General features: G+C 48.7%; 1 protein-coding gene across 5 annotated transcripts in view; it reads left to right on the top strand.

Moving 5' to 3' along the window:
* Positions 1 to 13,059, top strand: part of EIF4G3 (eukaryotic translation initiation factor 4 gamma 3) — a 147,377-nt gene that overhangs the window by 91,643 nt on the left and 42,675 nt on the right. For 4 of the 5 annotated variants that reach the window (XM_066563785.1, XM_066563783.1, XM_066563784.1 and 1 more), the window contains 2 exons: positions 3,634 to 3,733; positions 9,856 to 10,689. In XM_066563785.1, coding sequence (XP_066419882.1) covers positions 3,634 to 3,733; positions 9,856 to 10,689 — 934 coding nt within the window. The remainder of the gene's footprint in view (positions 1 to 3,633; positions 3,734 to 9,855; positions 10,690 to 13,059) is intronic. The other variant, XM_066563781.1, reaches the window with a different exon arrangement.

The raw sequence follows: 13,059 nt of genomic DNA, 5'->3' as shown, positions 1-13,059 counted from the left end.
TGCTACTGTTTTGAACAGGCTCCAGTCAGTAAATTCTCAATATTCAGCCATAACTTTTGTGATGCTCCTGACTTGGGGCAGCTCCTGGGACAGTGCAGGGGGAGCAGAGCTGCTGTTGTTTGTTCCAAACCCTGCTGACCCCAAACCCTGCTCATCCCAAACCCTGCTCATCCCAAACCCTGCTCACCCCAAACCCTGCTCACCCCCCTGGATCACACCCTGCTCACCCCAAACCCTGCTCATCCCAAACCCTGCTGACCCCAAACCCTGCTGACCCCAAACCCTGCTCACCCCCCTGGATCAAACCCTGCTCACCCCAAACCCTGCTCACCCCAAACCCTGCTCACCCCAACCCTGCTGATCCCCCTGGATCAAACCCTGCTGACCCCAAACCCTGCTGACCCCAAACCCTGCTGACCCCAAACCCTGCTGACCCCAAACCCTGCTGACCCCAAACCCTGCTGACCCCAAACCCTGCTCACCCCAAACCCTGCTCATCCCAAACCCTGCTCACCCCAAACCCTGCTCACCCCCCTGGATCAAACCCTGCTCACCCCAAACCCTGCTGACCCCAAACCCTGCTCACCCCCCTGGATCAAACCCTGCTCACCCCAAACCCTGCTCACCCCAAACCCTGCTCACCCCAACCCTGCTGACCCCAAACCCTGCTGACCCCAAACCCTGCTGACCCCAAACCCTGCTGACCCCAAACCCTGCTGACCCCAAACCCTGCTCACCCCAAACCCTGCTGACCCCAAACCCTGCTCACCCCAAACCCTGCTCATCCCAAACCCTGCTCATCCCCCTGGATCAAACCCTGCTGACCCCAAACCCTGCTCACCCCCCTGGATCAAACCCTGCTCATCCCAAACCCTGCTCACCCCAACCCTGCTGATCCCCCTGGATCAAACCCTGCTGACCCCAAACCCTGCTCATCCCAAACCCTGCTCACCCCAAACCCTGCTCACCCCAAACCCTGCTCACCAAGGTGCTCATGGAGATTTCAGCACTCAAAATATGAATGTGCAGCCTCAGGGCTTGTCAAGGCAGCATCAAAGTGACTCCCAGTCCAATGAGATTTTTAGAATTACAGCAAATTCCAATAAAAGTGCTTTCTCTGAATCTGCTATCTCATTATTTAAATGGCACAAACACAAAGGAAGAAACATCCTCAGGAAGTGCTGGAGACCACTCCCTGTCCCAAATTCTGCATTTGAAAAAGAAACCCTTTTATAATAATAATAGTTTCCAAATTTTTTCTTTAGATTTTAATTACTCTATTAACAGACTCAAACAAACCAAAACTTAGCTAACACAAGCCCAAAGCACCCTCTTCTCTCAGTAAATTAAGTGTTGAACATCAAAAAATTGTTGGAACTGTGCTTAACATCAAAAAATCACTGGAATTGTGCAGAAGATGAGCATTGCCAGGATGATCTGCGTGGTTTGAGCCATTCCTGTACCTTTTACTCAGCAGCACTGACCAAAAAGTGCTTTAGGTGGAGTTTCCCAGTGCCTCTGCAGTGTATTTTAATTGCCTTTGAGCAAGTAAAGTCTTTAAAGCTCCTGCAAGAGAAGCTGGAGGTACATGGAGATATGATTTAGCCATTATCCAGATGCTGTTTTCACTCTGGTTTTTGCTGGGAAGAGAAAGAAAACCCAGGCCCAGAATCTGATTATGGTATTGCCTCAGCCATGGCTTCCACAGAAGATCACTTTTGAAAGACTGACTGCTCTTATTTTCCTGGCCAAGCTCTTCCAAGTCTCAGTGAGTTTGTCAGAACTGTGTTTGCTCAGTGTCCAGGCTGTGGTGGGGTAAAATAACCCAGAGCAACCCTTGGAGCATCATAAATCAGGGGAGCAATTTTCAGTGGGAGTTTTTGCATAAAAACTCTCTAAATGCTCCATTTTGCAGCTGCAAAGGACCATTTATTCATTTGCAGTCCTCAGTGCATAAGGACCATTTATTCATTTGCAATATCATTCCTACAAAAGAAATGTTTTCCCCATTTCTTAAGGAAATACATTTCCTGACCCAAGAAGTTTCTGGCCTCACAGGTTTCTTCTTCACTTCTCTGCTTAGGTTGGTTCTTATCACAGTTTCCTTTCTCCACACTGATTTCATCCATAAATTTTCTTATAAAAGAAAAAAGTCCTGATCACTGAGGGTGAGGGGAAAGTGTTCTTGAAACCTGCTCATTTGTAAAGCTGGGTTTTCTTTGGCTTCTTCATTCATTCTGCAGTTCTTCATTCATTCTCCAGTCAATCTGTCAGGCTCATTCCTGAAAGAGGAGCAATCCCAAAGAAAACTTCAACCCTTCACCCCCACTTAAATCTTCATCCTTATTTTTCCAGATGTGCTTTTTCCTGGTCTTCCTGAAATGGTGAAAAATAGTGTCTTGGAGAGAATTCCCTCTTTATCCTGCACTGTTCAGATGCAATAGGCAAAAAGCTGGAGATGGGAGGAAAAAACAGAGTCCCAAAAAGAGAAGCAGGTTACCAGAGCATTTCCTTTTATAAGGAAATAAGTTTTGTGTGGATTTCTGAGAGCCTGTCTGCAATTAGAGTGATTAAAAAGTCCTTTTCCTGTAGCTGCTCAGAGGAGTTCATGGGTGTGGACCTGGCTGAGAGCAGACAGCTGCTGGGAGCTGCCTGGTTTTCCACTTGGGATGAGGAAATGAAAATTTAGCCCCATTTTCTTCTGTGCCTGGTCCCCAATGTGTATTTAAGGGGAATTTGTGACCAGCTGCCTTGGCCTGTCTGTGGTCACTCCAGCACCTTTGAGTCTGGGGCACGAACTTGGTCTTCCTTAAATTCTGAGACTAAATACAAAGGATTTGAGCAAACTTTCTTAAGCACAAGTGAATGTTTGGTGGGAGATCATTGAAATATGTGTGTCTGCCACAGGCTGGGGCTCCTTCAGTCTTCCTTCAATCTTTGCAGGCCTTTTGGATTTGTTCTTCCATACAGAAACCCCAGGCCATGTTCTTGGGGAATCTGCTCCTCCTGCTCTCCCTCAGATTTCTGCCCAGCTGGTTTTATTCTCCCCCTGCCCTGCAGGTCCCACCCCCAGGCTGCTTGCAGGGGGTGCTGGGGATGTTTTTCATCCAAGCACTGCCAGGCTGGGATGATTTTCCTCCTGGGATCAGGAGTGCTGTGTGTGCAGACCCATCTGCCCACTGTTCATCCCATCCTGCACGCATCAGCTCTGATAAGTACACAGAGGAGCAAATCAATAGGTCTGAATCTCTCAGGGGGTTGAAATATGGATCAGTGGAGAAAGGAGTCAAGTCCCAAAGGTGAACTGAGGTCACAGAGGGATGCAGGAGCCTTGGTGTGTCCTGCATGGAGGAGCTCCTGGAGAATGTTGGGAGGGCAAAGCACATTGGCACCAGTGCTGTGCTGTCCCTTCCTTGCTGCTCTTAACAGGGAGCATCTCCTTCCCCTTTTCCTGCTGCCTTTCCCATGAGCTTTTTGGATTTATCCAATTGACCTGTGTACCTTTTCTCTATTTTTTTTCTCTTTGTTCTCCCCACCTTTGGTTTCTCCTCTCCACCCCCCTGGCTCACCTGTCCCTTGCCTTTGCTGCCTGTTTTATGTTCCCAGGCTCACGGTGTTGTCCCTGTCCCCCAGCAGGTGCCCAGCCAGGTCCCTGAGCCCATTCCCACGGCGTTGGGAGCCCTGGAGAGCTCCCACCCCTCCGGCAGCACCGCAGCCCCCGCCTCCAAACAAGGTCAGTTCATGGAGATTTCCTCCCTCAGTATTTTCAATCATTTATTTTTTCCCCTCCTTTCTTGTTTTAGTTGGAATATTTTCGGCAGGGAGACCAGCAGGCAACAGAAATAGGAGGGGAGGAACTTCTCTTCCTCCAGTGGAACATTTTAAGTGTGTTGCTAAGGCAATTAATTGGAATTTGCTAATGTGGAACTGGTTAAAAATAATTGTCTTCAATCTTCTGTGTCCTAAATGTTGTTTCAGAGCACACAGAAGGAAGAAAGTGCCATCCTGTCACCCAAGAGCCATCCTCCAGAACCCAGCATGTTGTCAGGGAAACGCTTTAGCCAGAGAGGCTTTGGATCATTTGGATAATTAGCCACAGCAGTGGCACGGATCCAGAGGATCATATGGCTTCCCCAGGGCTGCTTGTGTGTCCAGTCCTGTAGGAATGGGCAACACTAACTAGGAAAAAACCCATTAGTGTGCCAAGTACCTCAGAAAGCCCATAGCAGATTTTGCTGACTTTGGTAAAAATGGCACAGATGGAAAGAGTTTCTTAAAATTCCATTTCCTTGGACAGGGCCCTCAGGCACAGGATGGGATCCTTGGGGTCCCTGCACAGGGCCAGGAGTTGGACCCCATGACCCTGATGGGTCCCTGCCAGCTCAGGATATCCCATAATATACATTGGAAGGGAGATTTTTTTAAGCTGTTCAAGGAAATTGTCCCAGGAGGCAACAGAGCAGGCCCAGGCTGTTCCCACACTGGAATCTGCAGCCACTGGAAGCTGCAGCTCCTGATGTGTGGCAGCAGGATGGCAGCTGGGACACAGAGCTGCCACCTCTGTCTGTGCCAGTGTCACCCATGGCATCACAGCCACCCGGCCTCTGCTGCAGCAGCACGTGCAGGGATGTCATGGGGTGCTGGGATTTTTATTTCAGGGCATCCAGAGTATCATGGGGTGCTGGGATTTTTATTTCAGAGTATCCAGAGTATCATGGGATGCTGGGATTTTTATTTCAGAGTATCCAGAGTATCATGGAATACTGGGATTTTTATTTCAGGGTATCCAGAGTATCATGGAGTGCTAGGATTTTTATTTCTGAGTATCCAGAGTATCATGGAACGCTGGGATTTTTATTTAAAAGTATCCAGAGTATCATGGAATACTGGGATTTTTATTTCAGAGTATCCAGAGTATCATGGAACGCTGGGATTTTTATTTCAGGGTATCCAGAGTATCATGGGATGCTGGGATTTTTATTCAAAAGTATCCAGAGTATCATGGAGTGCTGGGATTTTTATTTCAGGGCATCCAGAGTATCATGGAATACTGGGATTTTTGTTTCAGGGTATCCAGAGTATCATGGGGTGCTGGGATTTTTATTTCTGAGTATCCAGAGTATCATGGGGTGTGGGATTTTTATTTAAAAATATCCAGAGTATCAAGGAGTGCTGGGATTTTTATTTCTGAGTATCCACAATATCATGAAGTGCTGGGATTTTTATTTAAAAGTATCCAGAGTATCATGGAATACTGGGATTTTTATTTAAAAGTATCCAGAGTATCATGGAATACTGGGATTTTTATTTCAGGGTATCCAGAGTATCATGGAATACTGGGATTTTTGTTTCAGGGTATCCAGAGTATCATGGAATACTGGGATTTTTATTTCTGAGTATCCAGAGTATCATGGAATACTGGGATTTTTATTTCAGGGTATCAGGAGTATCGTGGGATGCTGGGATTTTTATTCAAAAGTATCCAGAGTACCATGGACTGCTGGGATTTTTATTTCAGAGTCACAGAATGACCAAAGTTGGAAAAGCCCTCCCAGATCTTGGAGTCCAACCCAGCACTGCCATGTTCAGTTCTAACCATGTCCCCAGGTGTCACATCCATATATTTTTTTTAACACTTTCAGGGATAGTGACTCCACCACTGCCCAGGTCAGTGCCTGCCCACCCTTTCCATGAAGGAATTTTCCTAAAATCCAACCTGAACCATGCCTGGCACAATCTGAGGCCATTCCTCTTGTGCTGTTGTATATCCCCTGGGAGAGGTTTGCTAGAGGAAAACCAAGCCCCAGAGGAGCAGAGCCCTAGGAAAGGGGACAAACCAACGTTTCTGTGCTGCAGATGCCCTGATCCCAGCACAGTCCCTGCTGGGAAGCCAAGGATGGTGACCCTGGGGTTGCTCCTACAGCCACAGCATGGACATGGGGGTCTCCTCTTCCAGTGCTGTGCCTCTAAACTGCTGCAGTGGCTATAAATTGGTTGTAAAAGATGGAAAAAGGACCTTTTGGGGCTGGGCTGATCCCATCTCCCACTTAAAGGCAGGCTGTGGCTCTGTCTAGATATTGGTGCAAGCCTTTGGTGTCCCCAGTGTCACCTGAGCAAGGCATGGGTGGCTCTGATGTCCTTTGGCTCTGCTGAGGCTGTGCTGCCTGAGCTCCCCTGCCTGGCTGGTGCTGCCCAGCTCTGGCACAGCTGCTCTTCCCTGCCTCTGTCCCCTCTGCCAACAGTCCCTAGTCCCTCTTGCTGCCAGGGACATCCTCTGACACACCTGGTGGCACTGGTGGCAGCTGAGGTGCCTCTGCCCTTGGGACAGAGCTGGGCTGAGCTCTAAAGCCGTGGAGCCACAGAACATCTCCTGCCACAAGGGTCCTGTCAGGATCACCAAATCCAACCCCCTGCTTCTCACAGGACCACCCACCACTAAATCATACAACCAGGAGCTCCTTGAACTGTGGTCTCTGAAAATCCAGCACTTTCCATCACAGCATTTCATCTCTGTGTATGAAAATGTGGATTGCCACAAACGGGTCTTATCCCTCTTCTCTCTCTCTCTTTAACTTAATCCCTTTGTAGGCTGCTGTGAGTAAACTGGAAGTAAGTGTGTTTGCTTAGTTACACAGCTCTGACAGTGCTGGTTTAAACATAAAGCAGGGCTTGACTGGGGTTTAGCACTGATGAGCTTCCCTGTGTTTATCTCTGTTCCATCCCAGAAAGAGTCAAACATTTGTTCCAGTCCAAAAATTGCTAAAGAGCACATTTATGTAAGCACTGCAGGGAAAGCCCTGGAATAACACCCAGCCATGGCTGGGGGGGCAGAGCAGTGTAGGGGTTGGTGTCAGTAATTAACAGAGCCTGTTAATAACATTTAAACTGAACTAATGACTTTTGGGGGGCACATCTGGTCAGAAATCCGTGCCATGGTATCAAAATAATGTTTCACTTGGAAGTTGGGGGATGTTTGTTTCCAAACCACAAGCAGTGACAGAGAGGGCTGCATGGCTGAAGTGCTCATTCCAACCTGTGGTGTTGTTTCTCCAAAGTCCCCTCTGCCCTGTCCATCCTTGGACCAGATCTCCTCATGCCCTTCCTCTCCTGTGCCCTCCTGTGCTGGCAGCTGTTGAAGTTTGGAATCAGGCTTTCCTTGGGATTCTCTCACACCCAGGGCTGCTTGTGCAGCTGCTTCTAACAGTGAGCAGCATCTGGCAGCATCTGGCTGCTGTGCTGGGCTCAGGGTCAGGATCAGAGCTGTGTGCTCTGCCAGCAGGCCAGGACCTGCAGTCCCTGCTGGCTTGGTCTGGAACTCATTCCCAAGGCTGGGTTTGGGATTGCATTCTCTAGATCTGTGATTAGGATTTTTTTAAAGACAAGACTTTGGCATTTTGTAGAATCCCAGAATGGTTTGGGTTGGAGGGACCTTAAAGGTCCTTCCATTCTGACCCCACTGCCATGGCAGGGACACTTCAGTGGAGCAGGGGTAGGAATTGCTGCTGTAATACCTTGAAGAATCACATTATTTAGGTGCAGGTTCTGTTCCTGGAGATGCCCCTGGTGTGTCCATACCAGCCAGGCTGACAGAGGGGAGGATTCTGCTGGAGAATCCAGGTCAGGCCAGTGGCTGCAGGCCAGGCTGGTGCAGGAGCTGCAGTGGGATAGAACTGCATGGAATCAGAGCTGCCCACATTTTTTTCCACTTGCAGAGGTTCAGGGGGATGTTTGCAGTAGTATTATCCTCTTTTTAGACCTCTTTCCAAATCTTGCAATATGTCAGACATGGAGAATGTACAACATGGTTTGTGGAAAACAGATGAATGTCAGAGCCTGGAGTTTGGGAAGCTCCAAAGCCCCTGTGCTGACACTGAGTCAGTCCTGGTGCCACCTCGTGAGTGTTTGCATCAGGACAAAAGATGGAAAAATGGCAGCAAGCCCAGCAGTTATTGTCAGATAAACACCACAGAGCAGGAACAAATTCCTGTATCCAGTAAACTCCTCCTCATGCACTGCCCTGGCCAGTCTGTGCCACTGGGACCACCCAGCAGCCCAACAATGGCTCTTCCGTGAAGCAGGCAGGGGGGTCTGTCCCACTGGGTATGTGAAAGAATCTTTAAGAAATAACTTTGCAAAAATTGTATTTATTAGGAAATTTTAAAAAAATCTCTTGATATTTCCCCTGGAACAGCCAGCACTTCCTGTAAATACTTTCTAAATATAAGATGAGGAATGATCTCAGCGTATTTAGGAAGAGGGATTTGATCCAGTTGGGATGAACTGTGTTGATTTTTGGTTTCCCTCCCCAGCTGTGAGCTGTTCACGTGACTCCCTGTAACAGTTGGCAGGGATGAGCCTCCTCTGCCAGGACTTGGAGATTTGTTCTCTGGGATGGAGGTTCAAGTTCAGATTTGATTCTCATTAGCCAAATCTGCTCCTCATTCTCTGAAATCCCTCCTCAAATCACTTCTCTCTGGGATTTTGCACACACAGCCTGTATCCATGACAAGAACATTGGCCAGACAAGGTGTGGTTTGAAGGAAGGGAGTTAAACCTCTGGTTTCACATGCAGCTGTGGATTTGTGCTGGTTTTATCTCTCAGAATTAATTTCTTAACATTTCAAATGCATTTGCTTGGGGTTTTTTTTGGTTGTTTTTTTTTTTGAGCATTCTCCTTTGACTCGAGGAGAGAATATCCAGGCAGTTTATAGCGAGCTGTGAATGTCAGGAATGCTCCAGGAGTTCCTGCAAAGGATGTTCCAGAAGTCAGAGGTGATGTGTTTTCTTTTTCCAAACCACTTCCTGCGTCCTTTTTCTTCCACGGAGCCTCCAGAATCAAAATCAGCTGTTGGGATACTCTTTCCCATCTCTTTCCTCACTTGTCATCCTCCTCCAAAGCCACATCCCTGGCTGCCTCATTAGATTGATAAACTCCTGCTTTGGCCATGGGCCTCTGGATGCTGCTGGGGCTGCTCATGGCTGCAAGCAGAGCTCACTTTGCTCCAGCTATTCCTAAAGGTGGGATTTGAAGCTCCAGGCAGTTTCAAATGGGTTCTCCTTCAAAAACCCTTTGGTTCTCCTTCAAAAACCCTTTGGTTCTCCTTCAAAAACCCTTTGGTTCTCTTTCAAAAACCCTTTCCCTTCAGCTGAGCTGTCGAATAAACCCCAAATGGAAATCCAGCAGTGCCAAACCTGTTCCATTCTACCCGAATTTTGATGATTTGCAGTTGGTTGTGGCCTTTGACTTCCTAATCTGAGGATCAGGTTTGTGCCTCTGGCTTCTCCAGAATTATTTTTGCTGGTGTAACCCTGTCCTGAAGGAGTCCAGTGTTCCTGCAAGATCCTAAGCAATAATGGTTCATACTTTTGTAGCAAAGGAGTGGGGAGCAGCAGAGCTGCAGCAGAGCTTTGGGAGCTGTGTGATGGTCATGGCAGGGATGGGATCACCTGGTCTGCTGTTAATCATGGGATAAGGGCAGGGACTTCTTTCTGCACAAGATTTGGGGGGTTGTGTTGATACATTTCTTCCAAACATCTAATCTAAATCTCTCCTCTTTCAGTTTAACCCGTTCCTCGTTGTCCTGCAAGGTTTTGTCCATGTAAAAGTTGCCCTCCTTGCGTTATAAGGCCCCTTTAGGCACTGGAAGAGTGCAATGAGTCTCTCCAGATCCTTGTCTTCTCAGGATGGCAGAGGTTGCATTTTCAAATTTAGATTCCCAGTGAGGTGCAGGGGCCTCTGGTGCTTCCTCAGAGCTCCTTGGCAGAATGCAGGAACGGGAACCGAGGGAGCCAAGGCACCAGGCAGGAACATGGAGTTGCCTTGCTGTTGATAATGGGTTTTTTCTCCTTTCCTAGAAGAGAAGCCAAAACCAGATCCAGTATTAAAACCACCTTCTCCAGTCCTCAGACCAGAACCTGCTGGGGAGAAGAAAGATCAGGCTGGGCAGACGACCGAGGTCCCCCCCTCCGTGGAAGCCCCCGAAGTTCCCCGTGCTCCATCACCGGCCCCGGCCGCTCCGGTCCCCGCTGTCCCCGCGCCCAGCAGAGCCCCGCCCGCGGCCGAGCCGGAGGACAAATGTGACAAATGCGAACTGGCCTTCCCCAGAGAGGAGGCGATGCCTTCCCCCGGTGCCACAGCCTGCCCGGAGCCTGCGGCCGCTGCTCCCGCGGCCGAGCCCGGTGCCGGTGCCGAGGCGTGCCCCGAGCCCAGCAGGGCAGTAGCATCCCCCGGGGACGCCGCGCTGGCGCTGCCGGCCGGGCCCGCTGTCACCGGCGACACGGGCGGCGCCGAGCCCGGGGCAGAGGCGGCCCAGGAGGAAGCTGCAGCGGGGACTGTGGAGGTGGAGCCCAGCGAGGCCCCCCCAGCGGAGGTGGAGAGCGCTCCATCGCCTCCCGGTGCTCCTGCCGCTGCTCCCTCTCCTCCTCCCACCCCGCCGCCCACCCCGCCGCCCCCGTCCCCTCCGCTTCCCGTCGCTGCTGTCACCACTACAACTCCTTCTCCACCTCCTCTCCCGTCTCCGAGTGCCCTCCCTGTTGTCCAGGGAGATTTAGAAGGAGAGGAGAGCACAAGAACTACTCTTAGTGAAGAGGTAAAAGATGCTGAAAAGAAGGAAGAGACAGAAGCAGATGGGCAACTGGAGGAGAGCCGGGAGGCTCTGAGTGTGAACTCAAGCAAGAGTCCTGTCCCAGGTAAGCCTTGGCCTCTGTGGGTTCGTGTTGGGAACTGCAGGATGAAGGAAAGAGGCTTTTTCTTCTTCCAATAGATATTTCTGTTTCCATCTGCAAAAGAAAAAGCCTGGTGGTGCTGGGTGGCTGCTGTGATTGTGAAATGCTGATCTTCCTTGGCAGGGATAGAAATCCCTCCTGGTTGTTCAGAATTGGTCACTGACTTGCCCGTGTGTCCCAGGCTGGGGTGAGCTTGTGCTTTGGTGGCAGCACAGGGCTGGTGGAGGGGAGTGCAGAGCACACTGCTTTTCATGGAATCCCAGCATGGTTTGGATTGGAGGGGCCTTAAATCCCATCCAGTGGCACCCCCTGCCATGGGCAGGAGCACCTTTCACTGTCCTGGGCTGCTCCAAGCCCCAGTGTCCAACCTGGCCTTGGACACCTCCAGGGATGGGGCAGCCACAGCTGCTCTTCCCCCCAAGGTGAGCAGTTGGTCCAAGGGCCTGTGACTCTGGATTTGGGACCCTGAAGCTTTTGGGATGAAGCCCCTGAGCCACAAATTTCCAGAACTGCTGGATTGGGGTCTTTTCCAGATGGAAAAATGTGTCATGGTGTTCCCAGGTGGGGGAAAATGAAATGGACCATTCACACTCACCCAAACAACTGACAACAGAGTCACACCAGGCTCACACCAGGGTCACCACACACCTCTACCTGCCCACCCTTCATTGGTGATGCTTCTGGTTTTCATTTGCAAAAGTCACATGTAAGCAAAATGTGCAATTTACAATTTTAAATGTCAATTCTGCAGTTAGCAGTTTAAAATTCACTAAAATCACAATTTCTGCAACTGCCTTTTAGAATCCAGCTTGTTTCTCCAGTGTTGTTGCCTGCCTTTGGTTTCAGCCCTGCCACATCTCTGGTTTGGCACTGTGGTTTTAACACTCTGTGTTTCCTATAGAAAATGGCTTTTTTTGCAGGACTTCCTGGAGATCACATTGTGGAAAAGAAGTGAAATGATCAATTCCTTGTATTTGCTGCTGGAGGGGTGTAATGGGGGCTGTTCTTCACACCAAGCAGTGTTAAAGCATTTCATGTGTCACATTTTCTACATCCTGTTCTGCAGTTATTTCAAATCTTTGGAACTTGGTGAAGCTTGGACAAAGAGGACAAACAGTCAGTTGTCATTTGGATCATGTTGGTTCCATTTTTTTAAAGTAACATTTCGTTTAGGGTGTTTTTGGTTCTTTCTTTGATAGATGGGAAATAGGCTCAGAAATCTCAGGCTCTGCTCTTAAATGCACTGAAAGGCTGAGGTTGGCCCTGTTCCATGTTTGTGTGATGCTCAATGTGCTGATTTCAAAATCCAGTATCTACAGATGAGAAGAAAGATCCCTTTACTACACCAACCATGAGGATTTTTTCCTGTTCATCTTCTTCTATTTTTATTTCACTCGAGTCATTTCACTATTGTGGCACTTGTTGTTCTTTCAATCCGAGATACTTCATAACCCAAATTAATTTCCTTAAAAAGGAGAGGAGAAATGGGACTCTGTAAATAAGGTTTTGCACAGGCAGGTTCCAGCTTGTAGTGTTATTGCTGGCTTTGTAATGGCCTGTAGTTTAAATTTAAAAAAAATTAACTTACAGTGTTTGGGCTTTTAATTATGCAGAAGATTAATTTTAATGCTGTAATGTCATTATGCTCCAGAGCACACATTAGCCAAGCCATTGGCTTTGGCAACATGGAAACAAGGAGTTCTCAAGTCATGTAAAAGATGACTTGAAACTCAGATTTCTATTAAAAGCCCAGGGCTTCAAAGAAAGCACAAAGCTTTCCAAGTGGTTCTTTGTGCTCTACCCCTGATTTAATGATCCTGAACTATTGCATTTCTCTGCCAGCCTTCTTTTCAGCAATAATTTTCCAGTTCTTTCTTGGAGAGAGGAAGAGAGATTGAAATAACATCATCTGAGGCTGCCTGCTAATTCAGGAACAAGGAACAGCATGTCTGCCATATACATTGGCAAATCCAGCTGCTGACCCTCAGGAGCAAGGAGAAAGGGTTATATTGTTGTGTTTTTCTTGGACTAAAGGCTGAGAGATTTTTTTATGATCTCTGGAGTTAGGATTAGACCTGGGATAAGGGAAACTTCTCGAGCACATGCTGGTAGCTGTGAGCTCTGTGACTTTGAGCAATATTTCTTTGGGGTTTTCAGCAGAATGCTGTTTTTATTGCAGAGCAGCTTGGCCACAAATCATGCCCCTGCTTTCCCTTTAAAGGGAGCTGAGCTGGGCTGGCTGGGACAGTGCTGAGACCTCTCAGGATAATCTCATCCTGCAGCAGCTCCTCCTGCCTGTCCTTTTCATAGCTATGACCTGGCCTGCCTGATTTG

The sequence above is a fragment of the Molothrus aeneus genome, chromosome 21 (assembly GCF_037042795.1).
Source record: "Molothrus aeneus isolate 106 chromosome 21, BPBGC_Maene_1.0, whole genome shotgun sequence".
NCBI lineage: Eukaryota > Metazoa > Chordata > Aves > Passeriformes > Icteridae > Molothrus > Molothrus aeneus.
This window is presented reverse-complemented; position numbering and strand designations above follow the sequence as displayed.